Source organism: Gallus gallus, chromosome 3 (assembly GCF_016699485.2).
Source record: "Gallus gallus isolate bGalGal1 chromosome 3, bGalGal1.mat.broiler.GRCg7b, whole genome shotgun sequence".
Lineage (NCBI taxonomy): Eukaryota > Metazoa > Chordata > Aves > Galliformes > Phasianidae > Gallus > Gallus gallus.
The window spans coordinates 48,878,804-48,906,157 of record NC_052534.1 but is presented as its reverse complement, the minus strand read 5'-3'; the positions used below and the strand labels follow the sequence as shown (position 1 = coordinate 48,906,157).

At 35.7% G+C, this 27,354-nt stretch overlaps 1 protein-coding gene and 1 long non-coding RNA gene across 4 annotated transcripts in view; one reads left to right on the top strand and one right to left on the bottom strand.

The window, feature by feature from the left end:
* Window positions 1-27,354, top strand: part of SYNE1 (spectrin repeat containing, nuclear envelope 1) — a 250,326-nt gene that overhangs the window by 174,917 nt on the left and 48,055 nt on the right. Inside the window, 18 exon segments of the mRNA XM_040697338.2 lie at window positions 208-390; window positions 1,459-1,608; window positions 2,692-2,868; window positions 5,511-5,666; window positions 7,894-8,049; window positions 8,756-8,926; window positions 9,985-10,118; window positions 11,476-11,680; window positions 12,799-12,981; window positions 14,029-14,175; window positions 15,207-15,361; window positions 15,674-15,821; window positions 19,452-19,546; window positions 20,484-20,718; window positions 21,474-21,668; window positions 23,574-23,699; window positions 24,382-24,537; window positions 26,882-27,040. Coding sequence (XP_040553272.1) covers window positions 208-390; window positions 1,459-1,608; window positions 2,692-2,868; window positions 5,511-5,666; window positions 7,894-8,049; window positions 8,756-8,926; window positions 9,985-10,118; window positions 11,476-11,680; window positions 12,799-12,981; window positions 14,029-14,175; window positions 15,207-15,361; window positions 15,674-15,821; window positions 19,452-19,546; window positions 20,484-20,718; window positions 21,474-21,668; window positions 23,574-23,699; window positions 24,382-24,537; window positions 26,882-27,040 — 2,931 coding nt within the window.
* On the bottom strand, window positions 207-27,280 carry LOC121110148. 3 transcript variants are annotated; one of them, XR_005858099.2, is made up of 5 exons: window positions 26,712-26,959; window positions 3,596-3,716; window positions 2,223-2,310; window positions 1,847-2,007; window positions 207-752 (listed from the first exon to the last, which is right to left on the bottom strand). It is a non-coding gene; the product is annotated as an uncharacterized LOC121110148 (long non-coding RNA). The 3 variants fall into 3 exon arrangements; XR_005858100.2 differs by lacking the exon at window positions 26,712-26,959 and adding an exon at window positions 27,134-27,280 and having other exon boundaries at window positions 207-2,007; XR_005858098.2 differs by having other exon boundaries at window positions 207-2,007.

Here is a 27,354-nt window from a genome sequence, read left to right as displayed (position 1 = left end):
CCAAAAGCTGATGTGTTTGTACATTCACAACTGAACTGTTTTTATGATTGAACACAATTTTTGTTTTCACTTTATATGAAATATAACTGGTGAACACTAATAGAAAGTTTATATTTTAAAGAGAAATGAGAATATTCTTAGTTTTCTGAGATTTAATATTTAAGTACAGGTAGTTGCTTATTTCCACAAAAATGATTCTGCTTATAGGAGTTTTCAAAAGAAGTGGATGCTAAATCATCACAGAAATCTTCTGTACTGAGTACTGGGAACCAGCTCCTCAGATTGAAGAAGGTAGATACAGCAGCGTTGCGTGCAGGATTGTCCCAGATTGACAGTCAGTGGACAGAGCTGCTCACACAAATCCCAGCAGTACAAGAGAAATTGCACCAGGTAAGAAAGAACAATGGAGGCCTCTAATATTCCAGAAAATTCAAACCATACAGTTGTCTCCTTCTCTGAAAGTTGGTTGCTTTCTGATTGTCTTTATCCATTTGAGAAAAGATAGGAACAACATTATGTTCACTTTAGAGTGGAAAAGCCAACACTCATGTCTATATCCTGTCTACCCATACTGCCTAGCACTAACTAATGCTACTTTCAAACTTTCCCAGTTGCATTTGTTAAATTTTAAGTGACAAGCAGGTAGGCTTTTTTAAAAAAACATTGATGTACTGTTTGGAAAAATGTACTGCCTCCTGTCAGCTTGTTTTCTTCAGATGTTTTTGTTCAAAATCTGAAGACTGGGTCCAAGACTGTGGAAGACAAAGTCAAAATGGAATCTTTAGGCTTGTATCATGAAGAATGGAAATAAGAAGCCTTTAATATAATGCTTTCTTATAAAGATGTGTGAAGCTATACATTATATCTTGTACTGAGAGCTTTCAAATTTTTTTTTTTTCCACTTCGTTATTTTATGAATTTCAGTAATATATATGGGGTGCAGAATAATGAGAGTAAAAGCAAGGAAAAGAATATGTACTATGGTAATAGAATCACCAAGGTTGGAAAAGACCCACAGGATCATCCAGTCCAACCATCCACCCATCACCAATGGTCCTCACTAAACCATGTCCCTCAACACAACATCCAAATGTTCCTTGAACACCTTCAGGGTCGGTGACTCCACCACCTCTCTGGGCAGCCCATTCCAGTGCCTGACCACCCTTTCAGAGAAGTAGTATTTCCTAACATCCAGCCTGAATCTTCCCTGGCGCAGCTTGAGCCATTCCCTCTAGTCCTATCACTAGTCACAAGAAGAGGCTGACCCCCAGCTCACTACAACCTCCCTTCAAGTAGTTATAGGGAGCAGTATATAGGGTCTCCCCTGAGCCTCCTCTTCTCCAGACTGAACAATCCCAGCTCCTTCAGCCACTCCTCATAAGGCTCCTCATAATGCAAAGCAATGAATTATTGTCAATTTTCTTCTCAGCATTTATTTGAATTCTGTTATCTCTACAGCTGCAGATGGACAAAATTCCTTCTCGCCATGCTATCACTGAAGTTATGAGCTGGATTTCCCTGATGGAAAATGTTATTCATAAAGATGAGGAGAGTATAAAAAATGTAATAGGACAAAAAGCCATTCAGGATTATGTCCAAAAATACAAGGTATAACATGGAAATATTATAGATTTTATTTTCAGATTATCTCTGTTAAATATGTATGCATATGTAAAGTAGAACTGATTTAAGTAAAAACAAGTAAACAAACAAAAACTTATTGTGGAAATGTTAGAATTGTACACTGATTAGAACGGAGTAACATTTGATACAGTGGAAAAGAAACGGAAATTAATTTTACTCTACTGTTTAGGTATGGCAGGAATTTAATTTTTAATATACTTACCTTAATATCCAGGTAATCAAAAGCAGTATGCACCTTGTTAGATGTAGTTTTTGTCCAAAAACAAAATGCACTTTGCAAATAAGATTTCATGAGTTTTCCACATAGCCTGTTCTTGAATGGAAAGTATGCACTGCTTTACAGATTAATCAATTCATCAATATCTGCAGTGAAAATGAAAGATGGTGTATTGTGAGCTAAGTATTAAGAAGGAGAGTAAATAAAATTTAAGCTTTATCCAGATCAGTAATACTCCTGTAATAGATCTGTACCCAGGGACTCTGTTCTCACTGTCAGAACAGTTTTATTCTTTTGAAGAATATTAATTATGATACATTTCAGATGTTTGTACAAGTTACATGAAACATGGATAACTCACATTCAGTCCTCACAAGAGTCCTAAAAGGTTGCTTTAATTCTTGGTTATTCTTCTCTGTTTATAAGATTATTTTCCATAATACCTCTTGCTGGAGTAAAAAAAAAAAAAAGGAATTCAGACTAAGTGAAGTGAATAGAACTAATAAACACACTTTTTTTTTTTGTAAACCTGATCCTTGAGACCACTATCAGTAAGTATGCTTTTGTTGTTTTTTTTGCTCACATGTTCGTTTTCTTTGGGGAAAACAGGCAATTTCTTTGTTCCCAAGGCAGTGTACTGCTATTTCAGTTCTAAATGTTTAAAAGAGAAATATCAATGTTTTTAATTACTGCTCAGATGCTAGAAAAAAAAGACTTAAGCAAGATTGTTGTAGGGATGTAATTTGTGAACGTTTTTCTCCTCTGTTCTGAAGGATACTAAGAAACGATTACATTTTTTTTTTTTCAAGTATTATTTCCTTCTCTTCTAGGGTTTCAAGATAGATTTAAATTGCAAACAATTGACAGTGGACTTTGTGAATCAATCGGTGCTACAGATTAGCAGCCAAGATGTTGAAAGTAAACGTAGTGACAAAACTGATTTTGCAGAACAGCTTGGAGCAATGAATAGACGTTGGCAGATCCTACAAGGCTTGGTAACAGAAAAGGTAAAGAAAACCTCTCTGTTGTGAACTTCAAAAATACACGCAAATATGAGATAGTAATGGCTAGAAGTCTCTTCAGGTCATCTAGTCCAATCTCCTACTCAAACAGAGCTAACTTTACAGTTGCATGAGATGGCACAGGGTCTTGCTTTCATGACTTCTGAAAATGCACAAGGATGGATTTTCCACAAACTATCTTGGCAGCTTGTTCCTGTACTTAAACACTGTTCCATCTCTGTGGGGAACAGGTTTATGCCTTATGCCCAATCAGAATTTCTGTTGTTTTAACTCAAGTCTGTTTATTCTCTTTTCACTGTGCACCTCGAAGAGTTTAGCTCCATCTTCTCAGTAATCATAATGAGTAGAAGAGTGCAATGAGATCCTTTCTTAACCTTATTTTCCCCACGCTAAATTGAGTCTCTTCTTATAAGTAATGTAATTCAGCTCCCTAACTACTTTAGTGCCTCTTCACCAATTTGTCAATTGAGAAGGCCTAAAATGGGTCACAAGAGTCAACGAGAAGGGAATAATCTATTTTCTTGACTCGCTGGGTGTGCTCTCAGTAGTCTAGCCCAGGATCCCAGGGTGTAGTTACCCTTCATCAGTAATGGTCTACAGTGCTGCTTTATTGCTTGTGTTCAAATTATTGTTCATCATAGCCCTTTTTAGCAAAGTTGCTTCCTGCCAGCCTGCTTGTTACCTTGTCCAGGATGAAGGACTTTACATTTACCTTTGCTGAATTTCTTGAGGATTCACAAGCATATTCCTTCATCTGGTTGAGCTTTCTCTGAATGACAGCTCTGCTCTGCAGAATATCAACCACTTCTTCCATACCAGTATCATCTGTGAACCTGGTGAGAGTACAGTTCATCGTGTTCAGTTTATCAATTAAGATATTAAACAACATCAAACTTAAGACTCACCATGTTGATCTGGCAGTCTTGTAAGTGGCTGCCAGATAGACCTTGAAAATTTTTACCACTGGTCTTTAAAGCATTGCTAAAGCCAAGCTGAACAGTATCTTTCAAACAGACCCTTTAAATGTGATAGCAGCCTTACAATGACATTGGCATCCTTGTACACATTTCTGTCTTGTTCTGTGGACTTTTATACATACAGCTTATTTAAGTAGCTCTTAATTTATCTCTCCTCTACCATAGCTAGTACCTCAGTCTGCCTATCCTGGTTATGTCAATATTTCAGATCATGACATCATGTTATGCTCTTGGATGCAGAGGCACAGTGCAACGTGGAGCTACACTTCCTGTTGTTTTTTTTTTTTTTTTTTTTTTGTCAGTCTCACATGAGTTCTGACTCTCCAAGATGAAGATACACTGAGATGTACTACATTTCCTAAGAGCCTCCGCATGATCTCTGATTCTGGGTGACAAGGATTTCCGGGTTCCATCATTGCAGCGAGCAGCACAGTCATAGCCTTCCTCTCTCTCTCATTTGAATTAATTGTAACTCTCTTGTTATTATCTTACGTTCTTTTACCATTTGTAGTAAATTTCTTCTCTCTCTTTATCTTCATTGGGTTGTTTTTCATTACTTCTCCCCCAGAAGGGGAGAAAGGGGACCTCTTGCCCTGTCATACTTGAAACTGCAGTGTGGGAGACATGAGATGGAGACCTTGGCAGTAGAATTAGAGTGAAGAAGGCACTGTGTAGCTCAGACTATTCTGTGGTTTTCTATTAGGTGCTGATGCATTTATAAAGATTAACAGGAAGAGTTCTATCCTTGACTAGCTAGCTCCAGCTAAAATTTTGCTTTCCTAAGACCAGCCCTGCACAGCCAAGCATCCACTTCCATTCACACTTCTTTTTCTTCTTTATCAATAAGAAGCTCTCAGTTCTGCCCAAACCTCCAAACTGTGCCACACTATTTCCTTGTAGCTTAGGATTTATCTTTCTGTGACTTGAGGAAGTTGCCTTGAAGGTCATCTGTCTTCTTTGCCCCTCTGTACAGCCTCATGTGGCATCATGTTTACTTGAACAAACTAAACATTACTATACCAAGCTATTCTAAGTATCTTCTATCTGCTACTTGCTTTCCTTGCTTCACTCTCAATTATCATGTCACTGCAGTCAGCTATTTGACTAGGGTTCAAATACTGCTTTTGTTATTTAGCTGTTTTATATTATGTTTCAAAGAATAATTTCCTATCAGTTGTCCACTGAGTAACACCTAGATCAGAAAAATCAGAGTGATTTTAAAGCAGCCAGTTGCCAAAGGAGGCAATATGAAGCATTGTCTTAATCACAATTATAAGCAAGAAGTAAAGAATGTGTTTTTACAGACTTAGTTTTGTTTGGGGAGTCTTGAGGTACATACCCTCTGAAAAGTATTCGATTTCATAAAATTTTCTGCCAAAGTGTTAGCTCTTTTCCATGAATCATGATTTTTGGATAAGTTATGTATATAGAATTATTCCTGGATGAAGCAGATTTTTTTTTTTTTAATTATGTACTATTTTCCAAATAGCAAATATGTTTCAATTTGAATACATGTTGTGTTTTTAAATTCTGAAAGCATTACTGAATTCTGAGAAGGAACTGGTCAGCATTGATTTTTACTGATTTATTTAACTGACCCAGAATTACAGGTAATTGTATGAGGAAGTACACACTCATATTTCTTTGCAGATCCAGCTGTTGGAAAGTCTGCAGGAATCCTGGACAGAATATGAAAATAATGTGCAGTGCTTAAAATCTTGGTTTGAAACCCAAGAGAAGAAGTTGAAAAAACAACAGAGAATTGGAGACCAGGCTTCAGTACAGAATGCTTTGAAAGATTGTCAGGTAAAATTCCATCCTAAATAACAATATTCTAATTCCAGCAGTTAGAAACAAGACTTAATGAAGCCCTGTGGTATTTGTATACCATTGAAATCAGTGATCAAATGTCTCTTTACTTCAGTGAGAGAGAGACTTCATTTCTAAGGTGCGAACACCTTAGAAGGAAAGGAAGAAAGAGCATTAATGTCTGTCTCAAAGATTTTTAAAAGCAACCAAAGTCATTACTCTTTTGACGCTCAGTATAAGTGTGGTCATTTCCAAATATGTCAGGCTTAGTGAACTTAAAAGACTGTTAAAGGAAAATGTTCACTTTCCTCTTTGGCCAGTCATTTGGAACTTGATGTAATGAACACCATGCTTGACTTCAAAAACTTGTTTTTTCTGCCTCATCACTTCCTTTCCTCTGCCAACCCATATCTTCTATTCTTTTCCTCCTGGTACTCTCATTTCTTCAGGACTACTCAAAGAAAGATGTAAAAAGAGTATATCTTTCTTTTCAAAATATGTTTGGTATCACACATACTCAAATACTCAACTATCCAGAAAAGAGAACTATGTTGGACTCGTTTCACTTACAAAAGAATGAAGAGTAATCTTGAGTAGAATTGGCAAAGATTGTATGAGGCATAGCTCAGCTATACAAAATATAGATTAGTTCATAACCATCTCAGTTTTTCATGCAGAATTTATGGAAGACTACACAACAGTGAGTAGGGATATGCAGTGGACTCTGGGCATCTGACTACAAATAGCACATATTTAAATAATCAGAAGGTTGTTTCTGGAGCTGCCAGACTAGGGTTTGTTATAAATTTGCCAGTGTATTAAGCACATATTTGATTTTGAAAAGGCAAATATTTTTTTAGGTCAGATATGTTAGAAATCATACTTTTATTTTTTCCAAAGTTCTTAACTCAGATTTTCAAACTGGAGCCAATGCCTACTTTCACTTATAATATATGTCTTTATAATTTCAGCACAGTAAGTGCGTACAACTGAACCAAGTGTAATTTACTGTAGCCTGCCAGAATTGGCAAGTTATGCTTGGCTGTAGTTCAAAGCTGAATCTAATTTATCACCTCTTTGGTTTCTTTTGGTCAGTGAAGTTAGCAAACATGCTTAGGTAGTCAGTTACAAATAACAAGACTTTGATCATCAGAGAAACAAATTGTTTTAGAAATAACATTACCAGACACTCCCAAGTACTCTGTTCAACTAGTACAAAAGCTCCAGTTTATTGATTAACCAATGTTAGTTGCTGCCTAGTGTCATAGTAATGAGTGGCACCTTTATTTTTCATCACAGATCAGAAACAATAATGAATCTTCAATTTTTTCATGACTTCAGACCTTTTTTCCATTGATTTAGTAGATATCTCTTTTCACAGTGAACCAGAAATATTTGCTGTGATTGTTGTTTGAAGCTTTTGCCCATTTTGCCTTCTGAATTTTGGAGTGATCTTGTTCAAATCTGAATTACTGTTATTTCTGCTTGTTGAAAAGACAAACTTGCTACTGGCAATCGAGAAGTGTTTAATAATAATAAAAAAAAATACTAGTAATAATTTTTTTAAAGTGTTATTCAAGGCTGTAATCTGGAACAAGGTCATTGCTATAAGTTATAAACAAAAAATTGAAATAATACAGAAAAAAAGTGCAAGAATAAACATATACCAAAGGCTTTGTCCTCAGGAAGGGGGATTTGCTGGGAAATGGCAGAAGAATAAAGATTGCACTTTGTGAAGGGAGGCACAGCAAATTGACGTTTCACTAGGAAGTCATCTTGTCCTTTTCTTTGGATGGTAAAGTAGAGTTTTTCCAGAACCTTGAGCCAATTTTGGATTAATTAAAAAGTCATCTGTGTTCTCGAACAAACTAAGACACACAATTTTCCCATGTATTCAAACTGCTAATCTATTTTTAATTAAGTTTGGACTCTGCCATGAGAACAGATGTTCACAGCAGAAGTTTAATGTAGAGGACATGCTTTTGTTTAAATTAAAGACATGCAACTGTGATTTAAAGGGACCTTAAAATATTCAGTAAAATTGCTGATGAGTTATGATTCTGTCAAGAATAAAAACAAACAAACAACAAAGTATGTGAGCGTGTCTTTCCTAGTTTTTAATGTTGTACAAACTGAGGGGCATATGACTATCTTTTCTGTCCCAAGTCACTGTCTACCCAAGTATAGAAAAAAAAATTCTCAAGTGTCGTCTTTTTCTTTTAAGGAATTAGAAGAATCAATAAGAACAAAGGAAAAAGAATTAGAAAGCATAGAACAAAGTGGTCTGTCTTTGATACAGAACAAGAAGGAAGAAGCCTGTTCTGCTGTTTTGAATACACTGCAAGAAATCAATCATTCCTGGGCCAACTTGGATCACATGGTAAAATAAAAACCAAACTTAAGAAATCAGAATATATAGGAAAGGGATAAGTAGAAGTTTGCAGGTCATGTATTTCTTTTGTGTTGTAGAGGAAGAGATTATAAATTGTCTGTTTTCATCTCTCTCCAAGCTTGTGCATATATTCTACGTAAGATGGATGTAATATTTACTATTTTAGGATATTTTACATTCTTAAGATTGAAGCTTTTAGATGCCTCCTAATATTTAGTAGAAAAGGACCAAATGTAAGTGTCTATCATTTCAAGTGGAAATAAGGCGGAGTAAGGAGGAGATCAGTACTAGTTGTCATCATCCAAAGATTGATAGCATTGGCCCAAGTTTCAGGAAGACTGCAGTACTTAAAAGCAGCTGTCCACTGTCTTTCCTAGGCTGACTTGCCTGCCTTTGGGAGTCAAGAAATATATCTTGAACCTAGTTTGAAGCAAGGAAAAAATGGACTTCATATATCCTGAGTCCCTGCCATCTTGCTCTTCTGTGACTTGATTCTATAAAACAGAATTTACTGCATAAGAACCCAGTGCAAGCCCAGCTGGTGGCAGTGCAAAATCTTCTCCCTCCATAGGTTTAAGTTTATACATGCAGAACAAGTAGTATCTGAGATCAAAAGGAAGGAAATAATTTAAACAAAACCAAATCACTTTTATGTTGTTCATTCACCTTATTTTTCCTCCTTCCCTCCTCCTAGGTTAGCCAGCTAAAGATATTGTTGCAGTCTGTTCTTGATCAGTGGAGCATTTACAAAGTAACTTATGAAGAACTAAATAGTTACCTGATGGAAGCCAGATATTCTTTGTCCCGCTTTTATCTTCTTACTGGCTCTTTGGAAGCTGTGAAAGTCCAAGTTGATAACCTACAGGTAAACCTACCACAGCTCTTCACATGCTAAGGATGGATTTGAGGGTGAATGTTGTCCTCATTTTATGGATGCAGATAAATATGCTTTTTAGTTGATGGGTTATGGAAATGCATGGATACTGGCACAATGAAAACATAAGACGTTTAGAGGACGCTTTATCAAATGGCCATTGCATTTTTTTCATTCTTCTAAATAAATAAAGTAGTGATAGTTGTTTTCTTAGTACGTTGTTGATGTTGCTTACATTTTGAGCTATAAGAATTCCAAATGCTGAAACTCCTTTTATATGTTGGTGGATCAAGTTTATACAGACCAAGCTTTTGTTTCAAAGAAAGGTGTTCTCAGCTTTTAAAAAATCAAAAATAATTATGCAAAGATTTCCAGATTTTTAAAGTAACAAGAACTTGCATTGATAATATTTACCAGCAGATTAAAGTTTGCATGATCATTTAAATATTTTGTGTGATTGGAAGATAAAACTTTCTGAACCAAGATATAAAATGCATCTGTTAACACGCTTTACAGCCAATCCTCTATGTTTTCATTTATTTATTGCAAAAAAAAAAAAAAAGTATAAAAAATCACTTTAATTTTTAAGATATAGGATTTATGAATTAAGTTAAAGACCAATAACCTTATTTTCATAATAAACCTTCTATTCTTTTTTCTTTTTTTTTTTTTTTATTTTTTTAATGCTGTTAATTTTCCATCTAATTCTAGACAGGAAATGTGATTTAGTTAATATCTTCCATGAGTTTACTTTATTTTTGTAGGAGTTCTGTGCACTTATGCGGTCTGTGCAAGAGTATTTGCTTAGAATAATTTCTTTTATAAAATTGTTACTTTTTCAGAATATATTGGCAAGTAATTTTTGCTACACCTGCCTACTGGCTAGAAACAGTCTTTACATTAAACAACTCCCTAGTTAGACGAAACACAAAACATCTAGTTTTGCATTCATAATCCGTGCAACACAGTTGATACATAACATTTTAAAGCATCTCTACATCATATCATTTGAAATAGCTCCTGTGACTTTATTTTTCTATATGTTCTAGAGCCTGCAAGATGAACTGGAAAAACAAGAAAATAGCTTACAGAAATTTGGTTCCGTGACCAATCAGTTACTGAAGGAATGTCACCCACCAGTGACCGAAACACTTACCAGCACTTTGAAAGAAGTTAATATGAGGTAGAAAACGTATTTTTGTTGAGCTGTACTGTTCAGATTCATTTACTCAGTTTTCAGTCATTTTTATTTTTATTGCTCTTTGCTATTTTATGTATTTTTATTTTTGCTTCTTGTTGTTGTTGTTCCTTTTGCTAGAGAAGAACTGTCTCATTTTGCTACAAATAACAAATGCAAGATTGTTTTCTCTAGCAAGGGATTTGGGCATTACTGTCTGCAGCTTTGCTCTGTGCACAGCTGCAGTCAAGTCATCAACAAAGATGAATCCCATGCTGAAAAATAATACTGCACTTAAAGTTTTAAAAGTCTATGACAAGTTTGATTTGCTGTGCATATCAATTTCTCTAGGATTCAGCTTTCAATTTCTAGTTGTAGGAATAGTGTGACAGACTCTTTTATAAGATTTAAGTTTTTGCCAGTACTGTGTAAATAGCTTTCCCAACTTTGAATCCAGACCAGAAGCAGTCTGAAGATTCATTCAGAAAAACTACAGAAAATGAATTCCAACATCAAAAATTGTTTTGGTGGGAAAACCATTGAGTTCAGGTTTGGGTGGGTTTTTTTGCTGTTGTTGTTTTCTTTTGTTTTCATGGGTTTTTTTGTTTGTTTGTTTTGTTTTGGGGTTTTTTTTTTTGTTGTTGTTGTTGTTTTTGTTGTTTTTGGGTTTTTTTGAAAAACATAATCATGCCAAACTTCCTTTGGTTCATCCTGTACTGGAAATTGGAATTGTGGAGAAAAGATACTGTAAGATTTAATGGTACCAGTAGTAATGACTGGAAAAAAAAATCACTTTGCTAATCTTTTTATCTACATTTGAAAATACTGTGATTTCCCTTAGTAGTTAAATAATGAAAAAGTTTGACAGAAACATTGCATTTGAGAAAGAAACTGTTAAAGAATGACAGTAGAGCCAGTAATTCAAAGAGGAATAGGGCTTTATGAATGTAAGGGTTCTATGATTGTTTGGAAGTAAACTGCAGCAAAATGTATGGTTTCATATTTACACCTGCTTTCGGCCTCTCAGGCCCTTGCTGAAATCTGTTCCTTGCAGTTCATGGCCAGTCATGACTGGCTTTCTGTGATAAACCAAACTCTGCTAAGTGAAAATAGCAGGAGATTCACTTCAAAAAGCACCATCGATCTTTGACCTCAAACATTAATATGCAGCACCAGACCTAGTCTGACATGTCAGAATGTCTTATCAACATATTTCTTTGATTACGTTTTTGGCCCTTATGTCTGAATCTTGATTATTATCAAATTACTGAGAAGCCACAATGCTAAGGCAACAGCAGCACAGAAGTGGGGCATGTATAAATGGACTATTAGGCTTGGGTTATTTATCTGATCTCTTCAACAGGTGGAATAACCTTATGCAAGAGATTGCAGAGCGACTACGTTCCAGTAAGGGTCTCCTTCAGCTGTGGCAGAGGTACAAGGACTGTTACCAGCAGTGCTCTTCTACAGTCCGTCTACGAGAAGACCAGACCAATGAATTGTTGAAGACTGCCACCAGTAAAGACATTGCTGATGATGAAGTAACCACCTGGATTCAGGACTGCAATGTATGTTTACTTAAGCTTCACACCTTTTCAAAACAGTTACTAAACAACGTAGTTGGTGTATTGGAAGCTTGCATATAAACTTATTTCCTTTAGCTGAAGGATCTCATATGTGCAAGAGGGACAGCTTTACCTCTACTACCCAAATCTCTATTCCTTGTTGCTTTGTTGTTTCAGAACCTTTTTCTGAAGTCATCTCTCTGGAGAAGATGGATAAATTCTATCACTTATTTAGTCTTAATTCCCACATTTCAAGAGGTTTTTTGCTTTAGCAATAATCTCTACCAAATCTACTGAGTTTCTTACTGTAGCCAGAAACATAATCCTTTGTCTGTATTTCCACTAGTCAAGGCTAATCACTTTTTCTGAATGAAAAGAGACAAGATGTTTTCTGGATGTCATTGACTTTCTTTTTCAAAACCATGTCTCAGAGCAGTAGGGTAGTTTATCTTCTGTCTGTGGTTACATACATTTTTATGTGTTTTAGCTAAGTTAATTTTAAATGTCATTGATAAAAAACTAAAATTGTATTTGTCTTAAGGTAAGAAAAATAATTGCAAGGAGAAAAATTAACCCGCTAATGAGTTTTTTGAAGATTTGCTGCCATAATCTGCTGGACCAACAACTCAGATAGTTCAGTCTGATATTTACTTTATGTCATGATGTCACATTCTTTATCCATTACATTACACAATTCACAAAAGTTAATATTTAATCTTTCCTGGTAATTCATAACAGGATAAAAAGGGAGATCTAGTCAGACCTCAGTAGATCCACAGTGAGAGTTGCCACTGTTTAGGACCAGCGTATCAATAAATCCAAAGTATTCTTTTCAACAAGTGTTGCCTCATCAGTAAGTCTTGCTTACTCAGTGACAGCAGAACGGTCACTTTTTTCTGTTTCTCTGCACATACATAATTCAAGAATTTTTATTATGTATATCATTTCCTTTGTTTGCAGAGTACCAGTGGACACTTCTGCATTGAAATACTGTAGTAAATATGAATTCTTTATGTAGAAGTGGTGTTTATTCATTTTGTTTCTTCTTTATAACAAGAGAGAATAGCATGAGCTGAGTGTCAGGTTAACTATTTATATCTTTATTCAATGTGTTGCCACAGGATCTTCTTGCTGATATAAAGACAGCACAGGATTCACTGATTGTTCTTCAAGAACTGGGAGAGGAGTTAAAAAGCCGGGTGGAGGCCTCAGCAGCAGCAGCTATACAGTCTGATCAACTGTCTCTGAACCAGAATCTGTCAGCCCTAGAACAAGCTCTATGCAAGCAACAAACTGTACTTCAGGTTTGCAGAGAGTGTTTTCAATTTTTGCGTCTGTTCATCCTGTTGGTCCTGAAAACACATAGATTACCCAAAACCACATAAAAAATGTTACCTGTTCATCTGCATTTTCCAGTCTTCCCTGGAAGCCAAAGCAGAAAGTAGAAAATATGCTGAAGTGAAAGGCAGAGACCTTATAAGAAGGTCCGTGTTCTGGGAAGAGGATAGCGAGCCTCACAGGGAAACGTGTGTATCTGGAATGCCAAGGCAACATTCTTTGTGAAGACAGTAATAGTGCTAATGTGTGGATCCACAACTACTGCTTCCTTACAGACAACCTCCTCTCTTCCCAACTTGTTCTTTAGTGTTTAAACAAATGATGAAAGATTCAAAACAACTACATAGCACTGATTCCTATTAATGTTGGTGACCATACTGACCCCTACGATTTGTCTCAAAGCCTGTACATTAGATGTTGCTAATTGCTTCTGTCACTTGGCACTAAAGTACAAAAACGGAGTGGTGGAATGTGTTCCGTTTAGGGAATTATATGGGTGAGAAGACAATAAGGCAGTGGCTTCTGTTTAGTGGATTTGCCAAGAAATTCAGTGTTGTCTAGAATGCGCTCATTAATGTAAGGAAATAAAACAGAAGAGAGATTTTTTTTCATTTGAAACTTCAGTAACAGAAACTAGCGGTTCACTTTGTTCACAAAGTAATTTAAATTTGTAGCTTTACAAACGGAAGTTAGAGAAGGTTATCTGTCTTAGAGTAAGGAAGTCTTTGTACTGAAATACTACCTTTTTGCAATGATCAAAAATCTCATTTTCTCACCTGGTTCAGGCATTGCAGCAAAGTCTTTATGGTAAAATAATAATAATTTATTAAAAAAAAAAAAAACATTCTATGTACAGTCTGTAAGCTGTGCAACAGTTGCAATTGCTCCTAGCCTATATAGCTATGTATATATATAGCTACATATATATAATCAGGAGAATAATCAGGAGCATAACAGTAATCTAGATGATATTTAGCTTAAGTTACTAAATCCTGGGTCATTTTTGATTGAAGGCTGGAGTATTGGACTATCAAACATTTGCTAAGAACCTGCAAGATCTTGAGGCCTGGGTAACAGAAGCAGAAGCAAAACTGAAAGGACAGGATCCTGGTCACACATCTGATCTCTCAGCAATACAGAGTAGGATGGAGGAACTCAAAGTGAGTAACAAATGAGAAATTGTTCTTCTTTTATGTTAACCTAGTTAATTTGCATATAGTATGCACAAATATGATATGTACACTCTATACATTTTAAGGAACTGTCAATCATGCAAAGTAAGACTGAGGAATTTGAAGTTTAATGGCAGCCAGGGAGTGACTGTCCATGTTACAATGCCTCTGTGTAAAGAAAAGGAAAAGCAAACTCTTTAGATTAAAATGAATATCAAATCAAAATGGGAGTGGAAATATTAGTATTTTGGGGGGATTTCATTTATCTTATTCTTTTCTCAACTTATTTTGAACATACAAAGTTCCTTGCTCATTCATATTCAGTTCAGGAACCAACTCATCTATTCATTTTTAGTCTTGTCATCTTGTTATACTGAAGTATAATGAATATTGTGTACAGTGTTATGTACATCTAAACTCTTACACTGTGTTTTGGCAACTTTCTTTTTTTCTTATAGAGGCTCTGAGAGGAAGTTGATAGCTTTTGCCATCTAGGCTGGTGTTTTTTCATTTTAATCTTCAGTTAACATTTCTTTTACAATTAACTCAATATACATGTTATTCCACTTTTGGAATGCTAATAAAAGTACATTTTTTTTCCTAAATAAATTACCTGGATATTTCTGTACAGTAAAATATTTATTTATTTATTAAAAAGGTGAATAAATTCTGTGTTGATTTGCTAGCCTAGCATTCAGGTTAAGAAACAAGGATAAAAGCTTGCTTCAGGCACTGTCCTACTTTTGCATTTATATGATGTGTATTCTGAGTACAGCGGTATATGTAAGCAAAATTTGAGTTTATTTCTCTTTTCCTGTTTAAGCATGAACTTAGGTCTTCTGGATTGAGCCTTAGGAGGCAGAAAACTGGAAATTAAATTTTTCTGTAGCATAGGAATTACTTGCTGCTTAGTGGCAACCAAGGCCATTCCAAATTTATTTGAGTGCTAGCTCAGTCTATAGTAGTATAGTAGTGTAATTATCAGACCTCCTTGTTATCTCTTTTATTGCTTGTTGCAGAGTCAGATGTTGAAGTTCAGCAGCATGGCCCCAGATTTGGAACATCTTAATGAGCTGGGTTACAGGCTTCCTCTGAATGATAAAGAAATCAAAAGAATCCAGAACCTGAACAGACAGTGGTCTCTGATCTCATCTCAGACTACAGAGAGATTCAGGTGGGAATATTTTACAATGTATTACAACAGCTAGGAAGTATACTTTTTAATTAACCAAAGCTCCTCTCCTGGTATACTTACAAGAAAAGAGTGAAGCCAATGAGTTGTGCTTTTGCCACAAATCAGAATTTGACATGAGGAGGGAGAATATTTATATATTTTTTATTGTTACCTAAATAAATAAAATAATGCAACTGGATGTGAAAAAGCAGCACTATCTGATTAGAATTTCTGCTTGAAAAGTCATTGCAAGTCTCAATTCTATGTGTGAGAGCAGGAGACCCTACCTGAATTCATCTTTCTTTTTTACAGTAAGCTGCAGTCTTTCTTGCTGCAGCAGCAGACATTCTTGGAGAAATGTGAAACTTGGATGGATTTATTAGTTCAGACTGAACAGAAGCTGGCGGCAGAGATTTCAGGAAACTACCAGAGTCTTTTAGAGCAACAGAGAGCACATGAGGCAAGTCATGTGTATTTATGCATTATTACAACTATGTAGAGTACACCAATATTCAATTTATACATAACTGGAACTCACATTCTTTTGTGGAGTAATATAATAGTAAGTTTTGAACTATATTGCTTTCATCTTTTGAATATATCTTAATTTAAAAACAACAGCATGCAAATAAATCGGTGTTACCCAATTAGGAGGAGGGCTTGATTTTCTGTCTGCCTTTTTTGTACAAGATATTGCTGTGTCTCTAACTGCTTGTCCCCTGTACATGGTCTGCTTCAGATTGATTTGTACCAGAGGAATCAATGCTTTATTGGTCTTCTCGTAAGACCTAACTATCCTCACACATTTTGACCCTTTGTCTTCAGTCCTACTAGATCTCTGTTCTTTCATTTTATTCTGGTTTTGTTCATTTGCCATTAAATTACCAACGTATGTAGCATCTGAAAATCTTGTTAAAGGAAGAATTTTCTGTCAAAAGCTGAGTTATATAACTCATCATGCCACCTCCATTTGTGTTCCTTTCAGTAGCATTTCCTTGGAGAACAAATAGATTTGATCTTTGCTCTGAGCTGGAGCAAAGTTTGTTTGTTTGCAGACTTTTTACAACAAATTAAGAACTAGCCCAGCTTTTGCTGCAGAGAAAAAAGAAGGATGCCTATCAGATTCTTCGGTGATGTCAAGCAATGCACTTTTTTTTTTTATCCATCCACATTGTTACATTGTTACTGCCAAGAATTGTAGTGAAGATCAAGTAAGACAAATCAATTTCCATACCAAAGTTCCCATGTGGCATGCAATAGTTTCATTTCCCACAATTTTTTCAGCTGAACTACCAAGATACTCAGAAAAGATCACAGAGGTGTCACATCCTTTTACCCCTTGTGCCTTTTATCTGACAGCATAGTGTTTGGATGGGTGTTTGATAGCAGAAATTACTTCACAATCTTTTTTGCTTACTTCGTTATACATTTGCGTTAGCATATAACTGCATTTGCTTTTGCAAATCTTATCCATTTCATTTAATCTCAGTGCCACCAACATTAATTGGACAGAGAATCTTTGTAATATGTGATGTTTCTGCTTTTTGAGATTTAAATGTTCAGAGATTGATAATTTTCTACCGTTGTTATGATCAGTCACAGCTATAATTCTTGAAAGGAGTTAGCAAGGATCTTTTTGCATGCAACTGCACATACTTTGAGATCTCATCCTAATTCCCTTCTAAAACCTGGTTCTGCTTCAGCTAGCTGAAGCAGTTCACTCAGACAAGTGTTACTCAGGCACTCTGTAAAAGCTTTATTTCTTTCAGCTTTATAGTTATCTTTCAGAATGTAGAGAAGGAATATCTGTTTCTCTAAATGCTGCATTTAATCAACAAAAAATGTTGAGAAATGTAAATTTTTTTAACTCAAAGCTTTTTGACGTTTTACTTAATTTTAATGTATTCAGTGGTCGGTGTTCTTTGCAGTGTCTTCTGATGCTCATGAAGAAATTGCTTTCCACTTCTCCCAGCTGAAAGAGTTTCAAATCTAAATTCCTTGAGAGGATTTTCCAGATTGTTTTTCTGTGTTTTCTTAAGATAATGAGAAAATACTGTTTTCAGATGTATTCCCAGAATGGATGTTAGGATGCATTCAGTTCTGTTACCAGCTTTCCAATACTGATTCTTAATTTTGCTAATATTTATTTGAATAGGACTAAAGCTACATTGGTGGCCATATTTCTAAATAACTTCCCACTGAAATTTTCAAACCATCAATGTGGGCATTATGCCTTTTCCAAATATCATGGTTAGCACTGGCATCTGCATTGGATAACTCTTCCAGTTATCTTCTTCTTTCAGGGCAATCGTGTAGTCATTCTTGTGCAATTGTCCAGATATCCATCTACAAACCTGGTACATTACTTGGGACACTCACACAGTGCTAATGCACTGAGACAAGCACTTGCGAAAGTGCTGGTGGAGAAAAAGAGAGTTGATTGACAATACATTTTCAGATTTTTTCCCCCCGATGTACAGGTACTGTGTATTCCCATACCTACCCCCCTCTCCTGATTCTTTGAGTTCCTATTTCTTTATTGATAGTGATCTGCATATGAGAAGAAATTGGGATTGCAAGTGGTCCCACATGACAGAATATCTCTCTGATATACAGAGATTGTTAATATCCATGTGCAGAACAAGTAGATGTTGAGAGGAATAGCTCTGATTTGGCATAGGACTTGAGTACATCCTCTATAAGCAGAGTTCCTCATGCTTAATAACCTTTTATTTATTTCATCTGTCTTCTCAAAATATAAAATATATAACCATCTTCTCAAAAAAAAAACCAAAACCCTACTTTTCCTCCTTCTTTCTTTCCCTTCTTCTTTCCCTAAGAGTTATGTTCTGTTTAATCTTTCAACAATACTATAAGACGCTTGCCCCTTGTGATCCATCCATGCCCTTCCAGCTTGACAGAAATTGATGTGATAGGAATTTAAATTTCTTCTTTCTAATTCAGCTTTCTGAAATTCTCAAACCCGTACTATGTGTTTTTGGTGAAATTGTTCAACAGAGCTATTATTTTCCTTGTTTTCCAGGCTTGGTCATTCATAAGTGCCAAGTATTCAAAGAACGCTATCAAAAGCATCTTCAAGAAAATTACTGTTTCTTTTTATAGGAAAATCCATGATTTGAGTAACAATGTCAAAATTAGTTCAGTGATTCAGAGACACAGAATTGTATTTTGAATAGCTACTATGTCATGTAGAAGTCCTGAGATACATACAGTATTCTTGAGAAATGTAATTGCTCAGATGCCAGTTGATATTTCACTGACGCTTGCAGATGCAGGAATTGGTACATCACATCTTGAGCTGATGTGAAGCCATATTAAGGGGATAATCTGGACTTGGAGAATCTTGGCTAATGGTTCAGGCAGGGTAAATATCAATTTAGAACACCATTACTAACAAGAGAAAAGAATATATTGATCTTTATACACTTTTCCTTTGAATCTGTCTGTAAAACCTTTTGAGCATGGAATGTGTGTAGTCCTCGGCTGACACCCAGATGTACTTCTTAAGAAGGTACCAAAATAAGAAAAGATGTTTCTAAAAATGAATTTAAGTGTTATGTATCTAAGCAATGTTTGCATAAGTAGTACTTAGGTAATTTTTGGTCACTAAATTAAGTAATTTTTTAAAAATTAAAGGAGTTTTAAAGGTATTACAAAAAGTTCATTGTGATGGATGGGAAAAAATGGAAACTAAATTGGAAAACATGGAAAATTAAGTTCCAGCACTTTAACTTGTCTGACCATTTGTTTTAAGGTAATTCTGTTGACAGCATAAAATTGTGTTAAAAATTTGTTTCACCAACCTGTAGACATTAATTCAATTTAACAAGGGAGAGTATTAGAATACTCTTAAACTTGTGAGAAATTAAGATGTGTTCTTGTGTTCATGCAATAGATTCTTTGTACAGATATTCTTGTAAATTATAGTACTAATGTCACAGTTGTACTCAGAGACATAATTCGTTGCTTCCACTGATATTATTTAGCTTTTAAACAACTTTTTAAAATCTCAAAGAATTAGTATTCATTACTAGAAGCAATAATTGCATCCTTATCTCTTGTACAACAGCTATTCCAGGCAGAGATGTTCAGCCGTCAGCAGATTTTGCATTCAATCATCTCTGATGGGCAGCACCTCCTAGAACAAGGACAAGTAGATGACAGGTAGACATTCCTGTGTTCTTGCTGCTGCTGACTGTGTGAAGTAATACTTAATTTATTGGGAGATTTCTGAATAGAGAATGTTGCAAAAGATTCAGATCATGCTCTTCTGAAGCAGACTTTACTGTCAATGTGGTTAAGCTATTAATCAGTTCGATTTTAAATAAGACTCTTTAGAATGCCATGGGGAGATGTGTTTGCATTTGGGAATGCAGAAGCCTTCAGGCTGCTTCTCTGACAAAGATTTGTCTTGTATTGACAAATAAACCACATATATCTGTTTCAATGGAACTTCAAAACACGTTTCACCAAAAGACCCAGCAATAATGGATTTACAGTGAGTTACACGCACTCTGTGGCAGCTGGGGATATACCTCAGAGAAGATCACCTGAAGCATAAATGTAATTGAATAGGAATTCATTCCTGTCTCAGAGATTTTGTTGTATATAATTCTGATCAAATGAATGGAAATCAGTGGAATGCAACAGTCTTAGCACTTGTGCATAGGTACTGGCTCTGCTAAGGGTATCATGGTTTTAGTTCTTGATTTTTTTTGGTGGGGAGGTTGTGAGAATCTTAGTAATCCTTCATATATCTTAAACCTGCTTTGAGCTAGCTCAGGGTGAATCATGAAATCTTCATTCTTTCCTATGAATTTGGATAATTCAATCTAGCAAAAACTACATTTTCTTTGCAAGTAAAAGAGTTGTGATTGTTTTTCAATTTTGATAATTGGATCTCTCTCATTTTCCATGTATGTTGTCTGTGGACTTCTTGTCCTCAGTCAACTGTCACAAGAATTCAGTGCTTTTCTTCCAGTGCTTAATAATTAGTACCCAAAGAAACACCTCATGTTCCCTCCTCTCCAGTTTATTTCAGTAAATAAATAGATCAAAGTATGGAAGCTACTGCAGATTTTTATTTCTTCATTTATAATAGGGATGAATTTAATCTGAAGCTGACACTTCTGAGTAATCAGTGGCAAGGAGTAATTCGTCGGGCACAGCAGAGGAGAGGGATCATTGACAGCCAGATCCATCAGTGGCAGCGCTACAGGGAGATGGCAGAGAAACTACGCAAGTGGCTGATGGAAACATCCTGTCAGCCAGTGAGTGGTCTGGGAAATGCTCCTATTCCATTGCAGCAAGTAAGAGCATTGCTGGATGAAGTGCAGGTATGGCCAGTATATTTGAAGAGGAAAAAACGTACTTTTATTTTATTTTTAACCACTTTTATTATTTAAAAAGTTCTTAAAAGTGCATTAGTTTCAGACTGTCTGCTTTACAGAAAGCAACATTAGATATCAGTTGTTCTGTAAAAATGTCACAGTATCAGAAGCAAGATTTCGATGGAAGGGAAGTGAAGAATATGCAATGGCAAATTTAACAAACTCTCTCAAGCTTTGATAGTTTCTGGTTTTGCTTTGTAACTAACCTCATATTGAAGCTGTCTTGAAAAAAATGAAAAACAATAATGTCCAATTTGAGGAGTGTTTTCTTGCTAACCAAAAAAGATACCTTGAATGTTTGATGTGATCTTCATGTGAGGCTAACAGTAACTATTTAGCAGCTTGGTGTCTTCAAGTGTTTTTAACTGGAAGATAGTCTATCAATAATAAAGCTTATAAGAATAATGAGTTTTCAAAGGGCTGTTTTTCCTCAAGATCAATTGAGATACTGATATGAATGAGGAGAAAAAGAAGTCTTCTATGTCTTTAAGTCCTGGGAGAAATTTTCTAATGATCTACTGCAGTAAAAGATGGCAAAATAAAGGGTAGGGCAAAGCATTTGGGCTGTAGCTCCTGCTTTAGTCAAGATATGCAATCAAATAATAGTTAATTAGTTAAATATGGGCTTGAAGAGGAGTTGTAATTAACTGCTCATTACAATTAAAAAGACAAAGTTCACAGGAAACTATTTATATTTCCAGCTTAAAGAGAAAGTTCTTCTGAGGCAGCAGGGGAGTTATATCCTGGCTGTGGAAGCTGGGAAGCAATTACTGCTCTCTGCTGACAGCGGAGCTGAGGCAGCCCTGCAGGCAGAGCTTACAGAAATTCAGGAGCGATGGAAGAAAGTTAGCAACCAACTGGAAGAACAGAAGAAACAGGTTGCTTTATTACTGAAAGTAAGTATATTGGTTTTTTTTTTTTTGTACTTTCCATCGAGTTTACTCTTTCTCATTCTGAACCAGGATGAAGAAAAGTATTCTTAAAGAATGAGTACAAATACAGGAATTGCACGTATGTTATATAAGCTCATCATTTCACTAACCTATGATTTTAAAATATTTAAAAATAGAAGTAATAATATTTTGCAGTAGGCTTATATGTTTCTTGTTATCTTTTAATTGATATTTTCACACTCATCAGTGCTAATAAAGGATGTTCCTACTTGTTCTATTTTCAGCATAAAGCAATTATGTAATTTATTTTGCACAATAATTTATACATGTGGTATTGAAAATTAGGTCTGTCTTATTCTCTCACATGACAATATCAATAGCTACTTAGCCAGTTTGCGTTTCCTTCATGTGTCTTGAGTATTTGATGTCTTAAGTAATGCACTTGGAAGAGGGAGACTTGAACTTCTTTTTGGTGTATGCGGTCTTCAGAATGCCTGCTAACCTCACTTCAAGTACAGAACATGATAGACTGGGATTTAAATTTGTTCTATTTGTTTTTCCTTTTTGTTTATTTCATATGAGATAATGAAAATTGAACTTGTGTGTACAAACACAAGTGTTTTTAGAAGAGTTTCAGAGGTCTAATGGAATTATGAACATGTTAGTTTTGTTTGTAAGAAGCACAGTGATGCAAGAAAATTAAATATTATTTTGGAAAAGTTCCATTAAGTATATTTTTCTTCCTATTTCAAGCCTTGTTTCTTCTACCTCAGGTTCTGGTTGGGAAATTGCATCACAAAATTTTAATCATGAAATCTTTTATCTATGAAAATGAAAACTTCTGTGGTATTGTGTCCCAGTGAAAATGTGGAACCTGATGCTTGGAGGGAAGGTAGTGGGGAAATTACCACACAGATTGCACAAATCATCCCATAGATATATAACCTTCATTACACGATGCTACCATGGTCTTAGAAACATGAATTTTTATTAGCCTTCTGATGAAAGGAGAAGCACAAACACATATTCTGAAAGAGTATTTCTTGCATTAAGAACATCACAGCCTTTTTGTCATGTAAGGGCACATTACATCTTAAAGAGAGAATAAAGAAGACACTATAGATAGGATAGGATTCTTTTGCAAGACCTGTTAGTTGAAGACCTTCTTTATCCTGAAGATAATCATTAAATACTGGTGTAAACTGGAAAAATGCAAGAGAAATATACGTAAGCGATGCTAGAAGCAGAATATCTTTAAACAGACAATGAGTTAAAATAAATTCTATAATTTTCCAGTATTGTGCAGTCAGCCTTATTATTTGACTGGTTTACTACAGACTTTTTCGTGTGAATACTTTTTCAATAGGCTTTAACAAACAGGTGAGCTGAAGCCATGATGTCACATGATAGTAGGATTGGCTATTGCATAGGACACAATTAAAATTTTGGAAAGTATACAAACACTAAAGCTGGATGTATCTGCTAGGATCATCATTTAGAGGAGGTACTGCGGGTACTTTAGTCTGACCTGAATTCACACTACTCCAAACCTTTTTTTTCTGAATCTTGATGCACCAGGCATTCAGGAAAGGAAGTGGAAAATCAATTGGAGAGTTGAGGGTGTTTCTGAAAGGATGGAGTTGGAATTACACAGTGTTACAATAACAGGAGGCTTTGACTTCTATATTTCTTCTCGAAGAAACCAACAGAAAACAAAACAAAAATTTTAAATCTAGTTGTACATATGAGCCTAGTTTTAAGACTGAGTATTATTTAAAGGAGGATTTCAGTACATGTTGTTATTATGGAAATGCTTTCACTGTTTATGTTGATGGACTTGACTAATGACTAAATACAGTAAGTATAATCTAGATCTGAACTGAGGTCTGATAAACACTCTGCCCTCAGGACTGGGAAAGATCTGAAAAGGGAATAGCAGACTCCCTGGAGAAGCTAAGATCATTCAAAAAAAAGCTTTCTCAGCCTTTGCCAGAACACCATGATGAGCTGAATGCAGAGCAGATTCGTTGCAAGGTAAAGTTCTTCTCTGTTGACTGTTGCCTTTTCTGCAGTAACATCTTTCATTGTTAAGAGGCTTTACATTAATGACTGTGCAAAGCAGCCAAGCATCTTTGTGACAAGCTAAGAAGCTATCATTGTAACATTTGCACAGTATAAATCCTATAGGGTATTAATTGAAAGGTTCAAAAGGAGGGTGCATATAGAAAAGATCAAAAATATTAGAATAGAGTTTGAAAAGTATTGTAGAAATACTAAATACTGGTAAGTTTTTATAATATAAATTCTTGTTTCAAATTTAAGCTCATTATATCTAAACAGTTCTTTTTGTGCTTCTTATTTGAGGTGAGATTACTGTTGAGGGATCTTATGTACCATTTTCTTGTTATACTCCTTGCAGGTGATAAATGTGATAGAACTTGAAAGCATTTTCACTACAGAGAACTCTCAAAAACTTTTGAACTTTAGGGAGATTTGAACGGTAATTTAGTTTGTGAATACTTGATTCAAGACTAATATATCATCTTCTATCAGGGCTGAAAATCTTGGTACATAAAGAAAAAAACAACTCCATGTCTTTAAAACAAGGCTGAAGCAGTCCTCTTGAGATAGTGATCTGCTCAGATATGACTTTGATTCTGTGAGATAAAAATATTCATCTTTGTACTTGTCCTTTTGCTTATGCATATCTTTTAAGGAATTAGAGAATGCTGTTGATGGATGGACAGATGACCTTGCACACCTCTCTCTACTGAAGGAGTCCTTGTCTACCTACATAAGTGCAGATGATATTTCAGTCCTCAATGAGCGTATAGAGCTTCTGCACAGACAGTGGGAGGAGCTGTGCCATCAGGCAAGTGTAGTACTGAGCTTTCATATGAGCATGCAAACTAAAAAGGTAAAATTCATAGAATCATTGAATCACTCAGGTTGGAAAAGACCTTAAAGATCATCAAGTCCAATCCTGACCTAACCACACTACCCTAACTAACAAACCTCTGCTAAATCGTGTCCCTGAGCACCACAACCAAACGGTTTGTAAACACATCCAGGGATGGTGACTCAACCACCTCCCTGGGGAGCCTATTCCAGTGCTTAACAACCCTTTCTGTAAAGAAGTGTTTCCTAATATCCGACCTAAACTTATCCTGGTGCAACTTGAGGCCATTTCCCCTCGTCCTGGCACCTGTCACCAGTGAGAAGAGACCAACGCTGCTCTTGCTATAAGCACCTTTCAGATATTGGAAGAGAGGAATAAGGTCTCCCCTCAGACTCCCTTTCCCCAGACTAAAAATCCCCAGTTCCCTCTGCCTCTTCTCATAGGGCATATTTTCCAAGCCCTTCACAAGCCTTGTTGCCCTTCTTTGGACCTGCTCCAGCACCCCAATGTCCTTTCTGTACTGAGGTGCCCAAAACTGAACACAGTACTCAAGGTGAGTACTTCGTATTTGAGCACTTGCTGAATGAGGTATAACATCCATAGAAATGTTCCCTTAAGCTATTGCCTAGATTTTCAGTTTTCTTGAACTTCACCATTGAGACTGTATTTAAAACTTAAGAAGAAAAAACAAAAAAGTCATACTTGTGATATGAGACTGCAGCATGAGGTGAACAGAAGTAGTACAGTTAAATATGCTTTTGGGGAGGAGCTGTGCTCAGAAAAGTTGTCCACTCCCCACTCAGCATTTCTTTCATACCTCCTGTTCTGGTGATGATTTCTACCTCTTGGATGTTAGTGTAAGCATTTCCCTAAGTGCAAGTGTGGCTTGCTTGGTTGTGAAATGAGCTGAAGAGAATTGTTTGATTTTTCAGGTGCATCGTGCTAGCAGGGTATTTCCTGCATCCTTTTCACTTAGAGATTTGACTCCCTCATCCAATTTTTCAGATTATCCTAATGTTATTCCTGTAGTTCAGTAGACATTACTGTGCACATGTCTGGGGCTAGCTTGGAAATAGCTACCTTACCTAAAGTTTCCATGAAGTCTTCAAAAACATCTCCAAAATAGGAAAAATGCTTCTCAGTTAACAGTGAGAAACTCCTTATTAGTTTCATTTGAATGAGCCAACACAGATGCATCTAAGCTATGGTGTAGTCACTGAACATATTACTATAGTAAAGGAAGATGAGTAAAGAAGTTTTATCTTAGTTTTGTACATGTTGAGTGCTTCAGGATGTAACCTAGTGCAGCAGTGTTCAACCGTTTCTTATTTCCGGAAATCTGCCATCAAGTTTAGAACCACAAAAAGGAAATGTTGAGGTCATGTATGCTACTGTTAACCTAACATGGTAGTCAGTGAACACAGTAATCACTTTTTTATGAAAGAGCAGATGCAGTCTTCATCTTTTCAGCTGAAATGCTAACATTATGTCAGAAACAACTTAGAGTAGAATGAGGAAATAAGTAATGGTTCAAATATCTAAAACTGCAGAGATGACTCTGCTGTTCACCCTCTGCTACCCCTTTGATTTCAATTTCTATCCTTATCTGTCAAGGACTGTTACTCATAAATGGTAACACTACTATAGCAATTTATTAAACATTGCAATGCTTTCCTTCCTTCTTTATTAAATACAGCATTTGACTTTTTGTTTTATGTTTATTACCTGAGCCCTGAAGGTAACATCAAGATACAAGAGAAATGGTCATCTATGGAATGAGTGTTTTGGGACTCAAGTAGAAAGCTACTTATGCAAAAAATATTTACAAAAAAGAAAGTAGATCTTTGATTTTACTTTGCACTTATGCACAAATTGAGTAGTTTAACCCATGCTATATGTGTATTTTTTTTTGCTTTGATGAAGCATTTATACCTTCATTTTTGTTTAATCTCCTAGACTAAAAACAAACTATTGACATACTTTTATAACTCTAAGTTAGCCAAAATTTAAAAAAAGTGTTATTTTTGGATCTTCTACTGAAACCTTAAAGACACTGTGAAACAATATATAGACATGATACTGAGTCTCATACTTGAATGCCTCCTTTTATGCAATAGAATGGCAAGAATCCTGAGAATTACACTTACCTCTAAATTCTCAAAGAGTCTTGCAAAGTTTTTGCAATACAAATCCAGTTTGTTGTAATGGAACTAAGCACCTACAGTTCATCTGCAGATCCAGAGGAGTTTACACTGAGGCACAAAGTGCTTCAGCTGTCTCTTAAATTCATTTACTTCTTTATTCTAAATATTTTAAGGTATCCTTACGTCGACAGCAAGTTAGTGAGAAACTGAATGAGTGGGCTGTCTTCAGCGAGAAGAACAAGGAGCTCTGTGAGTGGCTGACACAAATGGAAAGTAAAGTATCTCAAAATGGTGACATCGTCATAGAAGAAATGATCGAGAAACTTAGAAAGGTACTGCACAGCGCATGTACACTTACATGTTTTTCTTTTACTTTTTGCTTGTTTTGTAAGAGAATACTGAATTAGCAGAAATCAAGGTTTTACCTGACATGGATGCTTATAAGTTCCAGTGAGGCTGCGTATTTGTGTTCTCTCGCTGTGCAGCTTTTTCCTGTCTTTCTTCGGGTGGTACCATCCAAGATAGCAGAAAATTAAGTGAGTGTAAAGTCTGAGACAACTAAGCGTGTGAGTGTAAAGTCTGAGATAACTAAGTGCTTTACTGAATGTCCAATCACAATTTCCTGTAAGGAGTTTAACTATACCTG